The sequence below is a fragment of the Arvicanthis niloticus genome, chromosome 15 (genome assembly GCF_011762505.2).
Source record: "Arvicanthis niloticus isolate mArvNil1 chromosome 15, mArvNil1.pat.X, whole genome shotgun sequence".
Lineage (NCBI taxonomy): Eukaryota > Metazoa > Chordata > Mammalia > Rodentia > Muridae > Arvicanthis > Arvicanthis niloticus.
This window is the reverse complement of record NC_047672.1, coordinates 67,215,324-67,237,133: the sequence shown is the minus strand read 5'-3', so window position 1 is coordinate 67,237,133 and position 21,810 is coordinate 67,215,324. Positions and strand designations below refer to the sequence as shown.

The window sequence follows — 21,810 nt, the reverse complement described above, 5'->3', positions numbered from 1 at the left end:
AAATCACGATTGTCTCATTGGACACCAAAATGTCTTTGACAGAATACAACACTTCTTCATGTTAAAAGTCTTGAAAAGATTATGAAACTAAGGCACGTACCTAACCATAAAAAGGCAATATATAGCAAACTAAAACCCTGTTGTGCATAACCCCGGCCTTGTATTTTGATACTAATTCCCCTTTCCTATGAAGGGCTGCAGAGGAGGTGTGAGTTATTCATTACACAGGTGAATTCTAGTGAACCTTCTGCCCATCTTAATTTGTAAAATAAAGGCTGGAGCCAGTGATTGGGTGAGGAGAGGTAGAAAGGAGGTGAAGAAATAAATGTTGGTTGAAGAGAACAGAGAGGAGGACTGAAGGAAGACAATGGAGGAGGAAGACTATGAAGGAGAGGATGACTGGGAAGCAGGAGGTAGAAGGACAGATGCAGGGTCTGGAAAATCCTCAAGTTATAAGGGTCTCATAGCTGGGGAACAGAGTAGTATAGGGGTATCTGCCCAATCTAGGCTTACAGAATATATTCATAATTACTGTGTTATTTTTTCATTGACTGGTCATATTTGGGTTGGAGATTTAAATATTTCCCACTACAAAACTCAACATCAAATTCAATGGAAATAAATTGAAGCCATCCCACTGAAATTAGGAACAAGACAAGGCTGCCCACTCTCTCCCTATCTATTAAATATAGTACTCAAGTTCTATTTAGACCAATTAGACAACAAAAGTAGGTCAAAGGGTTACAAATTGGAAATGAAGAAGTCAAGGTATCATTATTTGTGGACGATATAATAGTATACATAAGGGAACCTCAAAATTCTACCAGAGAAATCTTATACCTGATAAACAACTCCAGAAAAGGGAATGGATATAAAATTAACTCAAACAAATCAGTAGCCTTCCTTTATGATGAACTGGCTAACACAGAAATTAGGGAAACAGTGTCTTTCACAATACCCATAAGTAATATAAAATATCTTTGTTTAACTCTAACCAAGCAAGTAAAAGATATGTACGACAAGAACTTCAAGTCCCTGAAGAAAGAATTTGAAGAAGACCTCAGAAGATGGAAAGACCTCCCATGCTCATGGATTGGCAGGATTAATATTGTAAAAATGGCCATCTTACCAAAAGCAATTTACAGATTGAATGCAATCGCTATCAAAATCCCAACACTATTCTTCACAGACATAGAAAGAGTAATTCTCAACTTCATATGAAAAAAAAAACAGGATAGGAAAAAAAATAAAAAGAGAATATTTTTATATTCTCAAAAATAAAAGAACTTTTGGGGGAAGCACAATTCCTGAACTCAAGCTGTATTACTGAACAATAGAGATAAAAACTGCATGGTATTAGTACAAAGACAAATAGTTAGTTAAATGGAATAGAACTGAAGACCCAGAAATAAACCCACATACCTATGAACACTTGATCTTTGACCAAAAAAAAAAAAAAAAAAAAAAAAACCAAAACCATAGAGTGGAAAAAGAAAGCATCTTCAACAAATGGTGCTGGTTTAACTGCTGGTCTGCGTGTAGAATAATGCAAATTGTTCCATATTTATCACCTTGTACAAAACTGAAGTCCAAGTGGATCAACATAAAACCAGATACACTGAGTCTAATAAAAGAGAAAGTGGGAAAGAGCCTCAAACTCATTGGCACAGTAGGTGGGGTAGATTTCCTAAAGAGAACACCAATAGCCCAGGCTCTAAGATTAAGAATTGATAAATAGGACCTCATGGAACTACAAAGTTTTTGTAAGGCAAAGGACATAGTCAATAAGACAAATTGGCCATTTACAGATTAGAAAAAAACTCTTCACTAACCCCACATCCGATAAGGGGCTTATATCCAAAATATATAAAGAACTCAAGAAGTTAGACTTTAAAAAACAAATAGCCAAACTAAAAAATGGGATACAGAGCTAAACAGAATATTCTCAACAGAGAAATGATAGACAGACACTTAAAAAAAATGTTTAACATCCTTAGTTATAAGGGAAATGCAAATCAAAACTACCCTTTTTGTACCTTATACCAATCAAAATGCTAAGATGAAAAACTCAGGCAACAGCACATTCTGGCAAAGATGTGGTGAAAGAGGAACACTCTTCTATTGCTGGTGAGATGGCAAACTGGTGCAACCACTCTGGAAATCAATCAAATGGTTCTTCAGAAAATTGGAAATAGTTTTACCTGAAGACCAGCTATACCACTCCTGGTCATATACCCAAAAGATGCTCTACCATACCACAAGAACATGAACTTCACTATGTTCATAATAGCCTTGTTCATAATAGCCAGAAGCTGGAAACAACCCAGATATCCCTCAACTGAAGAATAGATACAGAAAATGTGGTACATTTATACAACAGAATGCTATTCAGCTATTAAAAATGATGATATCATGAATTTTGCAGTCAAATGGAGGAACTACAAAATATCATCCTAAACAAGGTAACACAGACTCAAAAGGACATGCTTGGTATGTACTGATTGATAAGTGGATATTAGCCAAAGATATAGAACACCCAAGATACAACTCACAGACTGACAGTAGGAAGTTTAACAAGAAGGAAGGCCCAAGTGAGGATACTTGCCACTTAGAAGGTGCAAAAAAATAATCATGGAAGCCAAAAAAACGGAGGGACCTGGGTGGAAGAGGGGAGGGGGAAAAGAGGGCAGGATAAGGTATAGGGGTCTTTGAGAAGCCCAGAGGGCTAGGAGAATGAATGGAAATCACAGCTATGAGATTGGGGCAGGGGAACCTCTAGAAAGTCAAAGACCTGGGATGTGAGAGGCTCCCACATCTCAATGGGGATGATCTTAGACAAAATGCGCAATAGTGGGGAGATGAAACCTGAAGAGACCACATCCAGTAAATAGGGTCTTCAGCAGACAGGATGGGGAAACCCACCTACCTTCAAAATTTTTGAACCAGAATTGTCAAAAATTTGCATCTAAAAGAAATGCAAGGACAAAAATGGAGGAGGGACTGAAGCAAAGGCCATCCAGTGACTGGTCCAACTTGGGATTCATCCCATGTTCAGGCACCAAACCCTGATACTATTACTAATGCCACGTTGTGCTTGCAGACAGGAGGCTAGCATAGGTGTCCTATGAGAGACTCTACTAGCAGCTGACTGAGACAGATGCAGATACTTACAAACTACTATTAAACTGAGGTGGGGAACCCATATAGAAAAGTTAATATCAGTGGACTCAATTCTCCAATAAAAAGACATAGACTATCAGATTGGATACATAAACAGGACCCAACATTTTGCTGCATACAGGAAACGCACCTTTGTGAAAAAGACAGATACTACCTCAGAGTAAAAGGTTGGAAAAACATATAGGGAGGGACCCAAGACTCCACCGGTATATGTAGGGGAGGATGGCCTTGTCGGGCATAGGTGGGAGAGGAATTTCTTGGTCCCATAAAACAATAAACACAAAGTGGGGGGGAATGTGAGGGTGGGGAGGGGATAGTGGGGGGGGTAGGTGCAGTCACTGCCTCACAGAAGCATGAGGAGGGGGATGGGATAGGAGGTTTCTGGGTGGTGGGAGGAAGTGGGGTAAGGGGATAAAATCTGAAATGTAAATATTACAACCAATTTTAAAAAGGAAAAAAAAAAGAAAAGTTGTTAGAACCAACATATTTTTAAAAATGTCAGCCCCCTAGGGGGGGGAAATTTTTTTTTCTTGATACGAAAACTTGTTCTGAGAATTGTATACTGCAGAATACACAGCCTTGGTGTATCTACTCATCAAGCATACTGAGCAGACCTGCCCAAACCTCCGATGTCCTGGAATTCCATCTGGATTCAGTGAAGACATGGCGTCAGAGGCTTATCAACTTACTCTTCCCCCCACCCCTCTTCTAATATCTTAACACCCATAATCAGCTTGAAGAAGTTAAAGAAGAGTCAGCGCCCCTATTCCCTGGGCTTGGGGACTAATGTGGTTAATAATGGTCTGTCTTTCTAGGGAAAAGTAGTGGTTTTGTTGGAACAGGGAGAATTAGCCAGGACTTATTGCATAGCCATAACCTATTGGTAGAAATCTGTATAATTATTATCAAGATGAAGTTATAATTTCTTAAATGGTACAAAATTTACTTTGATTTCAAATTTAAGGTTTTCATTGGTACGAGCCTCTTATTAATACAAAAGTGCGATGAATATTGATACTCTCATGGGCATTGTGCCTGTATAACACATTTAGGAATACAAGGCCTAGACCCAGTCCTTCTTTAACTTTTTTAACTGATTTGGGATGGTTAACCTATGAGTTAAGGGACTATAGCAAATTCATGGCTTTGAGTTTATTGTTAGGAGGTTTCCCATATTTTATTTAGAAATAGCTGAGAGGAGTGAACAGACAACAGTCCAGGTTACCTTACATGGATAGTTGGATTTCAAAACATCAGAAGTCCATAGAATTGATGCTACAAATATTTATATATTAATGTCCATTCTGATTAGAGACCTGTCTGCTCCTGACAGCTTCCTGTTGTGGATTCTAAGAAGAAATTGAGCATTTTTTGGAGTTACTCCAGTTGTGTGGTGACAGCCACTAGGCAAGAATTGCCTCTTTCCATTTACAGACAAATTACTGTCCAGAAAAGGACCCACATGCAGAATAGTCGACTGATTATATCTGCCTATACAGAGTAATCAGCCCTTAATAATTCTGCATCACTAAGGTCTGTCAGATGACTCTAGGCCAGAAGGTGGAAGATTTGATGCTCCAACGTTCGGTAGTATAGGGGCTTTTCAGGTGTTCAGTGGTCTCTATAAATTGGCTAAGTTTTAGAAGCTATGTTTAGTGCTTCCCATAACTTCAGTTAACTCAGTCTTTCTGGATTTCTGACGGGGTTGAAGACCTATAGTCTCATAACCAATCCTGGCTATTTACTTTGAGAGAAAAGATCTGAGTAGATAGTTTTCAGCTGACATTCATTCTAAAGCCAAAAAAAAAAAAAAAAAAAAAAAAAAAAAAAAAAAAAAAAAAAAACCAGGATCAAAAGTAAGTGTTTTAGTTAGAAGAGATGACAGAGGTTCTGGTTAGTCAACAGAATGATGGACTGGGTATTAGGACTATCTTGTACCTCACTGGTACAATTAGGAATAAGTATGCTCTAATTGTATTTTGAGAGAAAAGTTTTACTTTAAAAGGAAGAGTGATATGTAGGAGGAGCTAAGTGGGAAGGAGTACTGAGAGGAAGAGATAGAGTAAGGAGAGAAGATGAAGGAGAGGAGAAGCTAGGTGATGAGAGAGAGAAAGAGAGAGGGGGCATGGAGGCAGATGTTCACAGGTCTCCACCAGTCAAAGATAGTTTTTATATCTAGGTTGGGTATTGGGTTACACTTCTGATTGAGCATTACCAAACTTATAAATCCTTTGATTAACATTTAAAAATTGTATAAAAGCAAAAAGGAAAGGGGGGGCATGGGGCAGGGGTTTTCTAGGGAGGGGAAATGGGGAAAGGGGATGGCATCTTAAATGTAAATAAAATATAAAATAAAAATAAAAAAAGAAAGAAAAGTTAGGGGAAAGGATTGAAGGAGGTAAAGGGGATGATATTCATATAGGAAGAACAACAGTATTAACTAACCCAGACCTTTCAGTCAGTGCTCCAAGAGATGAACCCACCAGCGAAAGAGCATACATGGGTAGGTCTGTGGCCCTCAGCATATATGTAGCAAAAGACTGCCTTGTCTGACCTCAGTGGGAGAGGATGTGCCTAATCCTGTAGAGACTTAATGCCCCAGGGAAGATGGATGCTGGAGTTGGGAGTGAGGGATTAGAGTGGCAGTACAATTCTCAGACACAAAGGGTAGGGGAGATAGGGTGAAGAACTCTGGGAGGGGTGACCAGGAAGGGGGCAACATTTGTAATGTAAATAAATAAAGTAATTTAATGAAAAATGTGGAAGAAGAATTAAAGATGCATGATTTTGTCTTTATTTAATATCAAAGAGAATCTTCAACTTATTTCAATTATTACTCTCTCCCCTCTCCTTTCTCCCCTTCCTCTCTCCTTCTCCTACTACCTCCCCACCCACTTCTCTATGTGTGTCTGTGTATGTTACAGTTCAGCTTATGGATTAGAAATAATGTCACCATAATTTTGAAAGCATCATTGGTTTTGTAGTGAGAAGAAGAGGATGGGAGAGAACAACAGTGAACAGAAAAGCACTCCAAATACTGATGGTGAACAACCATACTTTATGGCATAAAGAGAAGAGTTGATGAATCAAAACGTCCAATGTAGAAATTCATAGACGACGAGATAGAGGGCTCTAGGTATGGCATCAAATAGGAGATGTGGAGGAGAGTTCCAGGGCTGGGATTATTCTCGGATTTTAGATTCTGAACTAGATAAATGATTGTAGCAAGCAAACAAGTAAGTATTAAACTCATGGAACAGGCCATACTGCACGATTAATGAAGAAACTCAGAGAGAGTTCTTAAGAGTAGAAGTTACCACATAGATAAGTTATCTGTGGTGAGAGATTGAGATCAGTGGTGACAGACAAGAGATCTACTCTAATCCATGCATTCTAAGGAAACAACTCAACGCTCAGTGATCTAACACAAGAAAAAAAAATGCTTTCAGGTATACCTGACATTCCCGAGAACCTCCGTGCCTACAGAATCAAAACTATCTTCCCAAGAGTTCCCTAAGATCATCTGTTCCCAAACTACTGAAGGCACAAGCAAACATGCACGGCTGCCTCCTTTTAAGGTGACACTAAGAAATTTGATAAAAACAAAACAAAAATCAAAACACAAAGAATCTTAAATTTACAAAAAACAACAATACCTCAGATTTCTCTATATCTGAAAATTACAGATTTCTTACCAAAACTGTTAACTGTATTACTATCCAATGATTTCACTATTTCTAATGAATTCACATGCTTTTAATTTCTAATATAGAAAGCATTGGCTCACATAATCCACAGAGATACATTGAGAATTCCAATGACAGAGTAAAAGCAGCTTTCCTTCCAAGAAGTTTATAAACTGACTTAAACAATCAGTGAAGGTTTTTAAGGGATGTTAGTCATAAGGGTGTTTCACAAGCACCAACAGACTAATGCAGCTGGTGCAATTAGTCTCAATTAATATTATTTCTGACTAATATATGAAGCAAACTTATTTAAAATATAAACTTGCCCCAGAGAAAAGCATAACCTCATAGTCTATCCAGGAACTGCCCAGGATTTGTAATCTTATCTGTTTGTAGTATCTTAAATTTTCATATGCTTGTGACTCTCAAAACCTATACAGCTAAAATGTTTGTGAGCTTCTGGCATTTATGGAACTATCTCTTTGTGAATAATATGTTGTGGAATAAGGTGAAGAAGCATTCTGTAGAGCACCTAGGCACCAGTTTACAGTGAGCAATGTCCATCCTTCACTTCCAGGGCACGCTGACTTTAAGACAATGCTTAAAAGAAGTGACAGGAACTAATTTAAAGTTTTTCATCATTCAAAAGATTATTTCAAAAGAAATAATCATTCAAATTGTGACCCTGAAAGTCACATTTCTCTATCAAGATAGTGTCAGCTATGCATTGTCAGTTCATACAAAAGCACTGAGACTTCAGTTGTATTCATAGAACTTTGTCTATTGCAGGTTCATTTTTATCCTTTGCAACAATGAAGTACGTGACACATAGCAGTTGCTCAGCAAATCCAACCCCCCCAAAAGGGGCCCAGAGCCTTGTGTTCTCTCTCTGCTGGCTGACACTGCCCCACAGCCAAAGTCACTAATGGCATTCTCCAATATCATATTAATGAGTGGATTTAGATTCATCCCCTCTAATGTAGGCACTCCCCAACCTTCACCTTAGATGAATAGCTTTCACATAGCATCTACACAACATCCTGGGGAAAATATGCTGTATCTTCTTGTCACTTCCAGCTCCTCACAAAGTGACGTATCTACTTTACATTATCCCTCCTGAATCCTGTTCACATCCTTTCCCACTTTGTCATCTCACTGCCTGTTCCATTAATTTATACTTTATTCCTTCATATCCTGTAATTTATGTACTTTTGTGGGAGTGTCTCTTATTTCTCACCTCATTATATTGATCTGAAATAACTTTATATTGAAATTGAATTGTTAAATTTCCTGCGATTATGGCATATGCACACGAGTGCATATGTATATATCATGTGCCTATATGATACCTAGAGAAAAAGAATTATTAATAATCCATGTTGATAAATGTCATAAATGTGTTTAATGTTGTTGAGAACCGCACTAGTCCCTGTTCGGGTGCCAAAAATGTTGAGGCCTGAGCTGCCCCACTTTGGGCTGCCAAAAATGTTGCGGCCCTCTCCACTCCACGCTTGGCGGCCACTGTTTCCCGGCCCAAGCTGCCGCTCCGGTCCACGGGTTGGGGTTCAGCAAGAGAGAGAGTGAGGATGGACTCAAAGAATGGAGACCAGACAGAGTATGATTTAATCCCGTTTATTCTTCAGTCTCTTTTCCTAGTCCAAGTCCCAAGTCTTGAGTTCCTAGTTCCTAGTTGTAGTCCTTCTGTTCTCTTCCGAGTGTCTAATGTCTATTCCTATTCCTAGTGTCTGAATCTCTGTTACTCCAAATTGTTCTGCCAGTTGTACTCTCTAAAGGGTCTGATTCTCTAAAGAGTATATATATATATATATCTGCCGTCTGCCCCTGCCCTTTATATATCTCACTTCAAAGCCATGCCTCTAAGTCACACCTTTAATCATGCCCTTAGGTCTTGTCTCTAAATCTGATCTCTAAATCACACTCTTAAGTCACACACCTTTAATCTCACACACCTTTAATCTCACACACCCAAGGAAAGTCCTGGGTATCCAAAGCAAGATGTTACCAGAGTGTGCTCAGTTGTTGTAGGCTGATGTAATACAAGTCACATGCCAGGGTATATGGCTCAAGATGGCTGCAAAGCTGATAGCCGCTTTCTGCTAAAAGTTGGCTCCCAACATAATGTATGCTCAAATATATTTTTATTGGTGTCTCTACTGTTTGTAAACCTCAAGGTAATGCTTTATATTAAAATTCAGGTAGTATTAGGTAAGTCTACTGTTCCAAAAAGTAAGAAAGGAAAATAATGACAGTAACATTCTTTATTTCTTATTTCAATCTCCTAAAACACTATTTATATTATTTGAATTATATTCACAGAGAGTGGCACTCAGGTTTACCAGTCGTAAGGTAATGTGTGTGTGTGTGTGTGTGTGTGTGTGTGTGTGTGTGTGTGTATACATGTGAAAGTCTATTTATGCAATGTGAGTATGCATTCATGGGTTGGTTCTCTGTGTATCAACATGTGTGTTTTCTAGTCCTTGGTCTAGAAAAAGGTTTTAATAATGCTTATATTACAAACAATAAAAGAGAAACAATTGGTGCATTGTATCTAACTGATCTAAAATGATGGAATGTTAATATGTTTAAGTAAGTCAGTGGGTGGAACTAATCCAGTCTCAATAGAGCAATATTGTCATAAGAGCCATCTTAGATTTTTTAAAGGACAAAACAGATGATTCAATCTCCCTGGAACACTGTGTATCAGTTGAGAAGCTTCCAGATTCTGTGATCACTTCACATATGCCATGTCCTCTCTCGGTGCCTTTCTGACTTGCCCAAAGGCTGTATTTCGTTAGTGGGCCTAAAAATTACACTGACAGTTCAGCACTCTGAGTAATGCTGTAAGCCATATTCAGAAGATTTTCCTCATCAAGCTGGTAAAGGGAAACGTTCAAATATGTATCCATGAACCTCATAATTTTGTGTTATGCCAGGTGCAGGTACATGATTTTCTATAAATCATTTCTTTATATATCTCTATACCAATACATAACTTTAAACTGTCAATCCAATTCACAACACTATACATCTTCATAAATGTATTCAATTCTACTGATCGTAAAGCTGAAAATGCAAAAGCATATCTCTATCTAATTATTATTTCATAGTAAAACTTCAAAGAAGAGAAAAAAAAACCTGGCTTAGATATAAAAGAGAGGAGCATGTTCATAGATTTAAAGGAATATCACAAGTAAGAAGATAAGATACTTACTTAGCTTGTATCATAAGGATTTAGCTAAGGGCCAGCATCCATAAGTAGACCTTAGAAATACAGCAAGTTGAAACAAAATATAAGCCATATTCAACGCATGCTAGAGGGAAGACACCACCCTCTAGAGGTTAAAGACACCTCTGAGAAGCTTCAATGAGGCATAGTTTTCCCCATCACAGTCTGCCTTTGTCCAAAAGAGGTTTGCTATCAGATGACAGCTTAAGCTTCAAGTCAGAGACAATAAAGAAAGAAAGGATCCAGGAAAAAGGAGGTAAACTCTGAAGTGGTTGCAGACATAAGAACTTTGTACTGGGGTATGTATTCCCTGATCATTTTTTCTCTCTCTGAACTTTTTTTTTTAAATTTCTTGGCATCACCAAACTACAAGCACATTATCATTGTACACATATAAATGTGCTCATGTGTGTACACTTGTGCATGTATCTCTTTCAAAACAACGGCTATATGAAAACTGTAAAAATGGACAACACAATGCTGTCTTAAAATATTAAAACTTGTGCATAGTAAGATATCAAATAAAATAGTTGTTAACCTATCTCCCTAATAAAGACTGCTTAGATCCAGCCTGTTAGAGGAAAAGGAAGCAATAAATTTGACTCTAACTTACCGCACATTTTAATTGCACAATACTCCCAAGGGGTGTCAGGGTCAAGAGTGTAGCACCATGGCCTCGGCTTGCCATCAGGATTGCGGCAATAATTATCATCAAAGCCCTTGTCGGGATATCTGCAAACCACACCAAGAAAAGTGTCACGTAAATCTGCCTGGAAACATCACACGACCCTCAAGTCACAGAATAGTTTTCCACTTAACTTGGATGCTAGAGATAGGAAAAGAACAAGTTTCCATCCTTTACCTTTATAAGGGCCTGCCAGTCCCTAACTGTCCAATTTAACTTACAGCTTCCATAGATGATACAATAGTGTCCTCTTTGTTACTAAGGTAGGTCCATGTTGGACCTGTTTACCGGTTAGGATCTCCAACTGCATCTCTTTTTCATGGAGTCCAATTAAGAACAAATTCCATAAACATGACCTTGTGTAGAATGCTCATTAAAGGAGCAGGTTCTTTTCTAGGGCAGGCTTAAACTTCAAACTGAGTAGCTCTGCTACTAATGACAGCTCAGTGTTGGAAATGGAGCCTTGCTAGGTCATGCCCTCACCTCCATCAGAGCAGAGACAAACTCCATCACACCACTTTCTCCACATCTCACCTCCCATTAAATTAGCAGCGTCCTGAACTGGTGATTGGAATTTAATTGCTACCATATCCTTTCTGTTCTTACTTAAAAGAAATGATGTGCATTCTTGAAAAAAAAGAGTTTAGACTCTGTTTTCAAAAAAAAAAGGAAACAAACAAAAACAGAAAAATTATAAAAACAATTGACACCAATTTGCAAAGGACGATGGAAATAGACTAATTATTTGCATCTTAATTCTTTATTATAAAATTAATTCCACTTTGTTTCTTCTCTAATTCAAATTTTTCACATGAAATAAATGTTTCTGTTAGCAATTTTAAAATACATGAAGTTAAAGCAGCTAGTCAATTGTTTTGTATCATCTTTCTTTTCATGGACATGACTAGATTAAGGTACTAGAAATGGGACCTAAGTTTCTGGAAGATAATAGACAGAAGTTGGTTGTATTTAGCAATACAGTATTGGCTGAAAGGCTGAGCCTATCATTATAACCATTACTTTATTAGTCACATTGGACTATTTTTGTTTTGTTTTGTTTTTGTTTTGTTTTGTCTGTTTGTTGCTATGGGAAACAAGAGGAGTCTTCTGCTACTGCTTCTGGTCTTCACCTCACTGGCAGTTTTGTTCAAAATCTCCCTGACTTCAGCAACTCAATTAAAAGTGAAGCTACCATTCTCAAATGTCTGTTCATAAATCCTATCACCCCAAGACTATTGTCTGAAAACCCAAAGCCTCCATCAGCCATGGCAGAAGCCAGAATATTAAGGCTAATTCCACATTATCTGTCTATGTTCCATAAGGAAAGCACAGAAGATTTTCCGTGGTGGATTGCTACAGAAGGGACAACAGTTTGTAAAGGAAGAGACCTCTGGGAGCAAGATCTGGTGAGATGTTACCTTTCTGGCAAGAATTTGTGCCGGTGTGGTGTCTGCTGATCCCAGCGCTGACAAATCTTGCCTGATTCTGTGTGATCCATGGGACCTCTGTAGCTTTCACCATTGCAGGTCATGCATTCAACTAATAAAATTAAAGTATGCTATGTTAATTGTTTCTGGTAGTAAAATCAAGACCACTGCTCTGTTTAAAGAACAATAAATTAATTCATTATTTTAAAAATCATACAGCTGTACATACCATTCTAATTTTAAATTGGGATCTTATGCCCATAAATAGCAGTATAAACTAATACCTATGGAATATATCGTGTAATTTAAATATGTTTACGTTAGTGCCATACAGATTTAGCATAAGGACAGAATGCTGCATAAGTTTGGATAACTATTTAAAAATATATCATAATTGGTCATATAAGATAGACAGTTACAGACTGTTTTCTAGTGAACTACTGTGCAAGATCTCAATGTCTATATCATGAATAGAATAATACTTTTCTGTCAACTTGCAATCTGAACACATACAAGAACTTATGACTTCAACTGAGTATATATTATATTACTACAGTCCATTAAGAATTGATATACTTAAGAGACCAAGCAATTGGTCTGCTACAACTTATATATATATACATAGCATATATATATATATATATATATATATATATATATATATATACAAGATTACATCTCCATTCAGTTAGTAAATGTTCATGCTGAGTAGGTGGGCAAGCTAACATTCTTACCTACCTTAGGACAGGAGATGACCTGCTACTGAACTCGGCGCACCCACTCTTTTAAAAATGTATAAGCTGATCTAATTATGCAGGATCATACTGATGATTCTGTGGGTTAATTAATTGTTCACCTCTGGCTGGTCTCAAGTCACACTGAGAACAGAGTCCCATCAACTAGCTGCAAATGAGATTTCTCAAACAGAAGGTTGATTTGTAGCACAGCAAGCATCCTGCGGAATAAATCACTGCTTGGCTCGCCTACGAATCCGGCCAACTTCCCCACACACATCATTTGTATCTTGTGAGCACTGATCATCTAACTTTCTCTGAAGTGAGGAAAGATATTAATGTTATAATTAATTTATCCACTGGATCCTTGCCTAATAAATATTGGGAATGTTTTTGGTATGTGACATGAGAATGATGTTTTCTTTTGAAATGTTTACTTTTATAATGTCACAGCACATTAACTATTCACTGTCTGGAATATATGATCCCTGCACTGGACTGGTTCATCTACTTTTGTCTCACATAGGATAGTTTGTGAAGTAAGACAAGGGACTTGTTCAGTACCTTTACTGTGATGTGAAGATTGCCCAGGATACAATCAATAGGCACCTGTACTATAAATGAGGCTGTTGTGAGAGCTGAAGAAAGGTGTTCAGGTTAACCATGGTTGTTTCCATACTGCAAGGTTCTACATGGGTTATGTCTCATCAAAGTGCAGCATTTCATACCAATGGAACAAACTTATTTGGTGAACCCCATTTTTTAAGGAAAGTGAGGTTTGATGTTTTCAACGAAAATGGTGCAGCATTTGTTGTTGTCATTTGCTCATTTGTATTTATTTTAAAAAAGTAGATTACACAACTTCAGTTTCACATAATACATAAGCCTCCCAAATGTCCACTTTCCATTGTAATGTACTACTCATAACTGCTTTCTGCAGTTTGTAATAATATATCTGCTAATAAAATTGAATATAATTATTTTCTGGGAAGCATTTCTATGGGAATTATTATGAAATATTTTCAGACAGATTTTTAATAGCATTAGGAAAAAATTGCTACATAGGTGAAATTAATGACTACATAACATGACTACTATCCAGAACAAATGCGGAAGGTCAATGTGCCTCCACATTTAATGTGCATAAAAGTCACCTTTAATGGTCAAATCTTTGTTAAGCAAGTTTGGGCTAGGTTATCAGTGATAAGGTTCCAGAAGACACAGATGCTATTGGCCCAAGGCCTCACTTTGAGGTCTATCCTAAACTTCTAAGTATGTGAAGTAATAGTTTTTAGGAAAGTAGATTTTCTTAGACTTTAAAATGTAGGTAAATTTGATGAAGTATACAGGAACAATTGGAAAAAAAAATAATGTTATGTTTTAGAAGGCAAGACCATTGTTGCTTGTGAAGAAAATGAACAAGTGTGCTGAGAGGCCTGAGAAGTCCCTCTTAAAATAATACAAAACAAAATTTAATTATGGAATTTTACTTAATTTCAAATATATAAGACTATTTGATAATTACTAACTCATTCATAATGAGGTAATATTTCAACTTGCTGCTTAATCATTAATAAATCAAACCTAACAAATTAAACCTAATAACTCACCATATTGTCTAAGCAATGGATTTTGAGTGCTTTCTCCTAATTCTATTCATATAATACATATGTTGTTTTTTTATGCTTTATAATATCTTTTTTATCAATAGCTTTATTGTTCATGGGTGTATTGATAATGCTGCTTATTTTGAATTCCCTTCATTAATATACATATAAAGTCTGGCTCATTTTAGTTCAAATTTAAAACTTTACTGTTCAACTCATGATGCTTGGAATGTGACTAGCCCATGGGGCAGGTCTACTCATTTTTCCTGTTTATTCTCCTGTTGTCAGAACTCTGTGCTTATCTGCAACCTTTAGTGACAGGGTAACCGACAGTACCACATGTCTATCACATGAATGAACAATGTTCTCCTCTACAAGATGTGTCGTGACCTCAAATTATTAAGGGTTTAAAAAAATACATTCTATTTAGGATAACTAAAAATGGGAGTGTTTTAAAGTACTTCTTTCCTAGAACTTTTTTTAAACATTACCTCTGAGAATAAATGTCAATGTATTTCATAAAAAAAAAGAGGGGCATTGGAAATCACAACCCATTAAGAACTGGGAAGGTAATACAAGAGTTAGGCTGAATAGTCTTGAAAAACTTTCTGCCCTCAAAAATACTTTCTCAGAGCAAACAAAACCAATAAATACAATTGCCAAAGATTCTCAATCTCAGAAAATCATGATTGTAGAGATTTCCTAGAAGTAAGGGTTTATTTTCTTCATGTGTAATTTTGAGACAAATATGAATTACAGACTTATTCATACAAAACAGACTTATTCATAATGTTATCACAAATAAGTTTATTATTTTTGAAAGAGAAGAAAACAATGGAGATGTTGGATGGAACAGAATATGACATGAAACGGAGAGTAAGAATTTACAGAGACAAACTGGCTAGCACAAGAGGTCAAGGGTTTTAACTTAACCAATGACAAACATAGTCACCTTCTCTATGACAATTAGCTAACAATGCCTTTACTTGTTAGGGGAAAATAGAAACATGATATGAAATGGATATTCATGGCGGATATAGAAAATACTTGGTTAATAAACAGGTATGATATCCTACTGTAAAAATGGGCAGCGTTCCAGAAGTCTCTTCCCTTCCCCGAGTACCTCAACATCCTAATAAATCTGAAATGATTTAACCTGTGTCTCATTTGGATTTGTGAAATCATATGAGTTTCTACAAAACTGAAAAACCCAGCTTATTCCACAGTCAAATAACTGAGAAAAATAAAACTGTATACAATGCCAAAATGGTCACTCTACCATCTTGCTGGTCTTTCCGCTTTCCAATGCAAAAGCAAATCTAGAAATCTTTCACACTGAAAACATGATGCAAGAGGTGAGAAGATGGCTCAGACGCTGACCTTCAAGGCACCTTGGGATCCAAGCCTTAATCTCCTCAGATACCGTTTTGAATGGTACTGTACTCCAGTCACGTCTCACACTTGGTCGTAGTCACATTTCACCAAAATCACACAGAAATGCTGAGTTTCAATGAACCCTGACAAATTGTCTCTTGAATCTATACAACCTGGGCTATTACACATCAGAGCTGTTTTAATCCCATTTCTTCAGAGGCAGATGCTGTATAAATAGCACCAGAATGACTAATAAAAGTCTTATTTTATCTAGGTCAGTGGTTCCTCATGTTGTGGTGGCCCCCAACCATAAAATTATGAAAGTTTATAACTGTAATTTTCTACAGTTATGAATTGTAATGTTCATATCTGATATGCAAGATATCTTATATGTGACCCCAAAAGGTTAACCTAGACTACAGGTCCTCCCTGGTGGTCTATGTGAGCAGAATTAGAGGTAGGTAAGCTTAAGTGAACAGGTAAAGGCCCATAGGTCTTTTCCCAGAAACATGGCTCTGGCTGCTAGTGAAATTCACATTAACTCTATAATCTTACATGAATCTGCTGACCACAGATCTGTGGCACACTCTGTGAGAACACTCCCTTAACTAGCCATACTTGCACTTGAATGAACAGCGTAGTCATTGTAACTGATTCAGGTTGTTAGCCTTTAATACGCGTTACAGTTCTACACGTCGGGGTAGCACCCCATGTGATATTCAGGTTCATTTACCTTCTGAACACTGAGGAATGTCACAGACTTCGTAGCGTACCTCTGGATTGCTTGTGAAACACCAGGGTCCCCCTTCTTCCCCTCGAGGATTTCGACAGTAGTTTTCCTGTAGGTCTTTACCGCGATAGCTCGAAGGCAAAAAGCTAGTTTTAAAATGATAATCATCACAGTATAAGAGCATGCAACTTTAGTGATGATCTATTAATTATACAGCTACTTTTCCCCAAAAGTATAGAAACTCTTCTATCTCATGTAACTCTGTGTAGTTGTAGTTTGATTTGCCAATATTCTTAAAATAGTTGTATTTTATTCAAATTTACCCCAGCATATAATTAACTCCTCCAAAGCATTAGTTCATTGAGAACTTCTGTATCCCAAGTCAAATTAATAATTACTAGCCTCTGACTTTCCTCAAGACCAAATATCCCGAAATACAATTGTGTTTTATAAAGTACTATTTCAACAATCTAATCACAATCAACCATGCTCAGACAAGGCTGGCTAGGAATCATGGAGCCATCTCTGCAGCTGGCTCGACAGATCTCACCCTTATACTGCAGATCCAGGGTTCTTTTCTACTTGTATACTGATTTCCTCAGGAGTGGTTCCCCCCTCTCCCTTCCTCCCCTTCCCTCCCTCTCCCTCTCTTTTTCTGTGTATGGGTATGTGTGTGCATGTGTGTGTGTGTGTGTGTGTGTGTGTGTGTGTGTGTGTGTGTGTGTGTGAGAGAGAGAGAGAGAGAGAGAGAGAGAGAGAGAGACATACACAATGCTGTTTCTTTACAGCTGAGTAAAATGATTGATTATATAGAATGACTGAAGAACCCAGGATCAAAATAAGCCTGAAAACCACTCTCGGCGCTTTCCCATTATGAATTGTGAGACTGCAGCACATAATTTAACTGCCCCAAAGTCTTAGCTCACTAAGAAAACCCTGAGGTTTTAACAACTTAGACTTTATATGGTTATTTTGAGAAGGTCGAGGAGATGATCAATCGGTGTCATTTGACAAATGTCAACTATATTAACTATGATTATATGGCACACCCTGCCCATTTTCATTGTCACAACAAAGCAACAACTGGCTTGTTTTCTTCAAAAAGTTTTGATAAGGATGACTGAGATCAACATTTGGTGTTCTCAGTTTTAGCCCACAAGTGTATGTCATTGGGTATATTGAGATCAATTTAATAACTGCACCTAAAAATCTGAAGATCTAATATTACCCTGGGACCCAGAAGTATCCTCTAGCAAGAGAAAAGGTGAAAGAAAGCCTTTTATTTTTGTGATGTTTACAATATTGGATCCTATGTTTGTCGGCTACAAGACATCATAAAAGAACATTCCTCGATAGGTAATGCAAGTAAAACTTTCCAACCCAATCATTTATTAAGTTATTAATTGGACTTTTGCTAAATGCTATTTCTACTTTTATTGGCCTCAGAATTCTGCATGAATACAAAGATTAGAAATCTAAGTCTCTCAGTAAATATAATTCAAATGTATTTTCTATCCAGTGACATTCTATTTGAAAAAATGATATGCTAGTTATTCTGAGCTTGTCATATGCATGAATCAAAATATCACATGCTGCACTTAAAGTTATTATATATTAATCAAAAAGAAAAATAAGAAGAATTTTTTTTTTTAAAAAAATGGAGATTTTAAACCACAGAATGAATACTAACAGGCATCATATTCCGAGAAATATTTTGCAAGAGAAAGCTTTTGTCTGAGCACTAAAGAACATTAAATTCAGGCCTTCTGACTACAAATCAGTGATCAAAATTAAGTAGTCTATTCTACAATATTACTAAACATGTGCAAGAAACCACACTAGCATTGTAAAAATTAAACAATTGCAAAGTATACCTCAATAATGTGTTTATGTCCTTATTTCACCAGCATTTTAAATAGAAGAAATAGAAATAAAGCATTAGGGTCATGGGACTGACAGAAGCTGTATAGTAATTAAAGATAATGATAATTTTGAAAGGGGTAACAAGAGTTGATTTTTTAAAAATAAGCCATTTGTCTTTTATTCATCATAGTCCATCATTCTAGAATTTTGTGTATATATCTTGTGTTTCTATTATTGCCTGAAATTTATTTTACTTCATTTTTTTGGCACACGTCCAAATGTTATAATAAATTTATAACAGGATACTTCTCTAACAGAAATTAATCTGTCTTTTGCTTTGTGTATTTGATGAAGTAACTCATCAACCAAACTTATTCAAGAAAATTCTATTGTGACTATACATTAGAAAAAAGTAGTGGTAATATTAGTCATTAGTAATCATTGTATCATATGTGCCTGTCACCTGGCTGGTGTGAGAATGAAGTTTCCCAGACAACTACTTACTAACAATATTTTATTTAAGACACTAGTGGTTTCAGAGACTGAAGCTTCATGCACTAGGCCTACACAAATTTGTACCAGGACCTCACCATTTATATTTCCAATTTAGTGTTTTATGGAATTGCCAAGTGTGCAAACAAGTTGGTTCCTGATTTGTGTGCCTTCTGTCGGGCTCTGATCCTTCTGTTGGTTTTCCCTGTCCTACTCTGATGTGATAATTTTTGTTTTTTTCTTATTATATTTTATTTTGTTGTTATTATTGCTATCTCATAGAAGCCTGTTTGTTTTCCAGTGAGAGACAGGTAGGGTATTGAACTGGATGGAAGGGGAAGAGGATCTGAAGGAAGGGGAAGGTATAATCACAATATAATATGTGAGAACAAACATCTATTTTCAATAACAAAAAAACTTTCAAATCATAAAATAAAATTGTCCAGTCCATAAAAATATAATAGTGACTAAGATTATGTTCAATATATCCTTATTTACTATCTAGAGTTTTAGAGGATTATTGTTCCAGAGAGAGTTGGGGGAGAAGGCGGATTTACAGCTGAGGCTTAGAGCAGAAAAAAAAAAACAAGAATGTTGTGAAAAAGCAATGCCATAGTCTTTTTGTTCATTTGTTTATTGGTTTGTTTGTTTGAAGAAAAATATAAGAAAAAAGAATCAGAGAAAAAAACAGAAATTTAAACTAAAGATAACCAAAAGAAAAAAATATAAATGAATTCTCACTGAAGGTGAAATCATAAAATAAAGAGAAAGAGAAATGGTTACTTTCCTAATTATGAATCAATTCGCACCAAATCCTTCCTTAGGACAAAGAGGCTCAAGAGCTTCTCATTTCTTTATTTCGTGTTTTTGACCTTTTCCTCGAACCAGCTGCCTTTCTTTTGTTTGCAGGGTGTTCAGTCTGATTATCTTCAACATCCCATGCTTGGCCAGGGTATGAAGCCTCGCTCACTCTTCCACTTAGGTGCTCATTAGACAAATGTTTTGAGAATGTGTTACACAAAGGGCCTGTGCCAGGCTGTGGGGCCAGTACTGAGCTGTTATTCACACAGATGCTATTTTTATCTCTGTCCTTGCTGTTAGCAAAGTTTAAGAGAGATAAGTGAAAAAATATTTAAAACTGGGTTATGTCCAAATATATTCTAAACCACAAACTAGATCTTCTGGGTCCCCCCCCCATTTTCTCTCTCTTTTAATATAAGCGGTGTTCATAGGAAACTTGATCTACTCTATCATCTGCTTCACTAATGAATGCTAGGACGCCAGTGATATAGATGCAGATATCAGGTCACCTGATGTTTCTGGTAAGCTTTATACTAATTTCAACATCCATCATCATCTTTCCATTAAGCCATTTATAAAATATTTCTATTTAGAAAGTCAACAATAAATCACTCTGCTAGACAAAAACATGTTTTTTTCCCAGCGCCCATAAAATTAATCTTTAGTTAGCACCTAATTTAAAAGTGTTAAGCTATCATGAAACTATTCCAAATACAACTGCTAATTGATGAAAATTAAATATTGCACTCATCAAATAAAAAAGGATTTAAATAATATACAAGATACCCTCTACTGTATTACTTCTAAATTACAAGGAAATATTCCTTGGCAAAATACCTGTTTGGATAGGAAAGCTAGTTCCCAGGGAGATTTATTTCACCTTTACTAATAATCTAGCAGAGAATGCCAATCATGGAGAATTTGGGGTGAACTAAAACTTCTTCTAGGGAGTCCATCACACTCTCCTGCTCTGAAGGAGTAGTCATTTTGGTGGTATCCCTTTGTTTATGAAAACATAGGTTTAACCAATGAGTTTTCTTTAGTATGCATGCCCCTAAGGGAGAACAAAACTGATTGTAGTATTTGCTTTATAAGCTAGATGTAATTCCATGTTTCAGAGTTATTTTTTTTACAACTGTTGTAATAACTTGGAAAAATGTTGTTTTCTATTATTGAAATATTTCAGAGCTTGTCAATTTGGACAGTCACTAGCTAGGGTTCATAAGGCAAAGCCCAGAGGTTTCATTATAGCATGGAACAATTTAACATTTACTTTATATGTGAGTCAGTTGGTTAATTCATATTTGCTTCCTAAAACAAAATCAATCATTTTGCAAACATGCTTTTCAAAAGTAGAAAGTCATGAATATTACCCTTTTCTATTACAGACAATATCACAGCATATATACGATGGATAGAGCCACGATCTCATGCAGCAAAGTTGCTGCACACACTGGATGTGTGAAACTGGCTAGAATTATACTCTGGCAATGCCCTTTACCATCACAGTATGACCCTGAACTAAGAACATAAGACTATCCACTGTGCTATTTGATTAAAGAATGTATGAAATAGTTCAGTTAACTGTCTACTCCATCCTTGGATGAAGAAAACTAGACTTTCTAGTGATGTTTCTAACCAGGTAAAACTGTTTTAAACTATTTGAGTTCTTACTAAAATTATTAGTGAAATAGGTCTGGAGATCATGGACACATTTTGTTCTCTAGTGCTTTATAAAATGTTTATAGTTTTCTCCATGATGATTAAAATTGCATAAGCCTGTAAGTATTATCTTTTTTGATCATCAAATACTATTTTTTCTAGTGTTTAAGATAAAAGTATTTCTCAAGACTTTAGGCAACAGGTAGAATAAAGATGAGGCAGCTGGTTGACCTGGGTTAAAAGAGCTCTGACTAGTGAGTTTCAGCTTTATTGGTACTTTATAAGAAATCAAGAAGCCCCAGAGATCCTGGAGCCTTGTCCC

At 36.5% G+C, this 21,810-nt stretch overlaps 1 protein-coding gene across 3 annotated transcripts in view; it reads right to left on the bottom strand.

Annotated features, from left to right (window-relative positions):
• Hgf (hepatocyte growth factor) overlaps positions 1-21,810 on the bottom strand; it is a 73,860-nt gene that overhangs the window by 38,871 nt on the left and 13,179 nt on the right. For 2 of the 3 annotated variants that reach the window (XM_034519138.2, XM_076913137.1), the window contains exons 6-8: positions 16,674-16,816; positions 12,217-12,337; positions 10,727-10,845 (exon numbers count right to left, since the gene is read on the bottom strand). In XM_034519138.2, coding sequence (XP_034375029.1) covers positions 10,727-10,845; positions 12,217-12,337; positions 16,674-16,816 — 383 coding nt within the window. The remainder of the gene's footprint in view (positions 1-10,726; positions 10,846-12,216; positions 12,338-16,673; positions 16,817-21,810) is intronic. The other variant, XM_034519139.2, reaches the window with a different exon arrangement.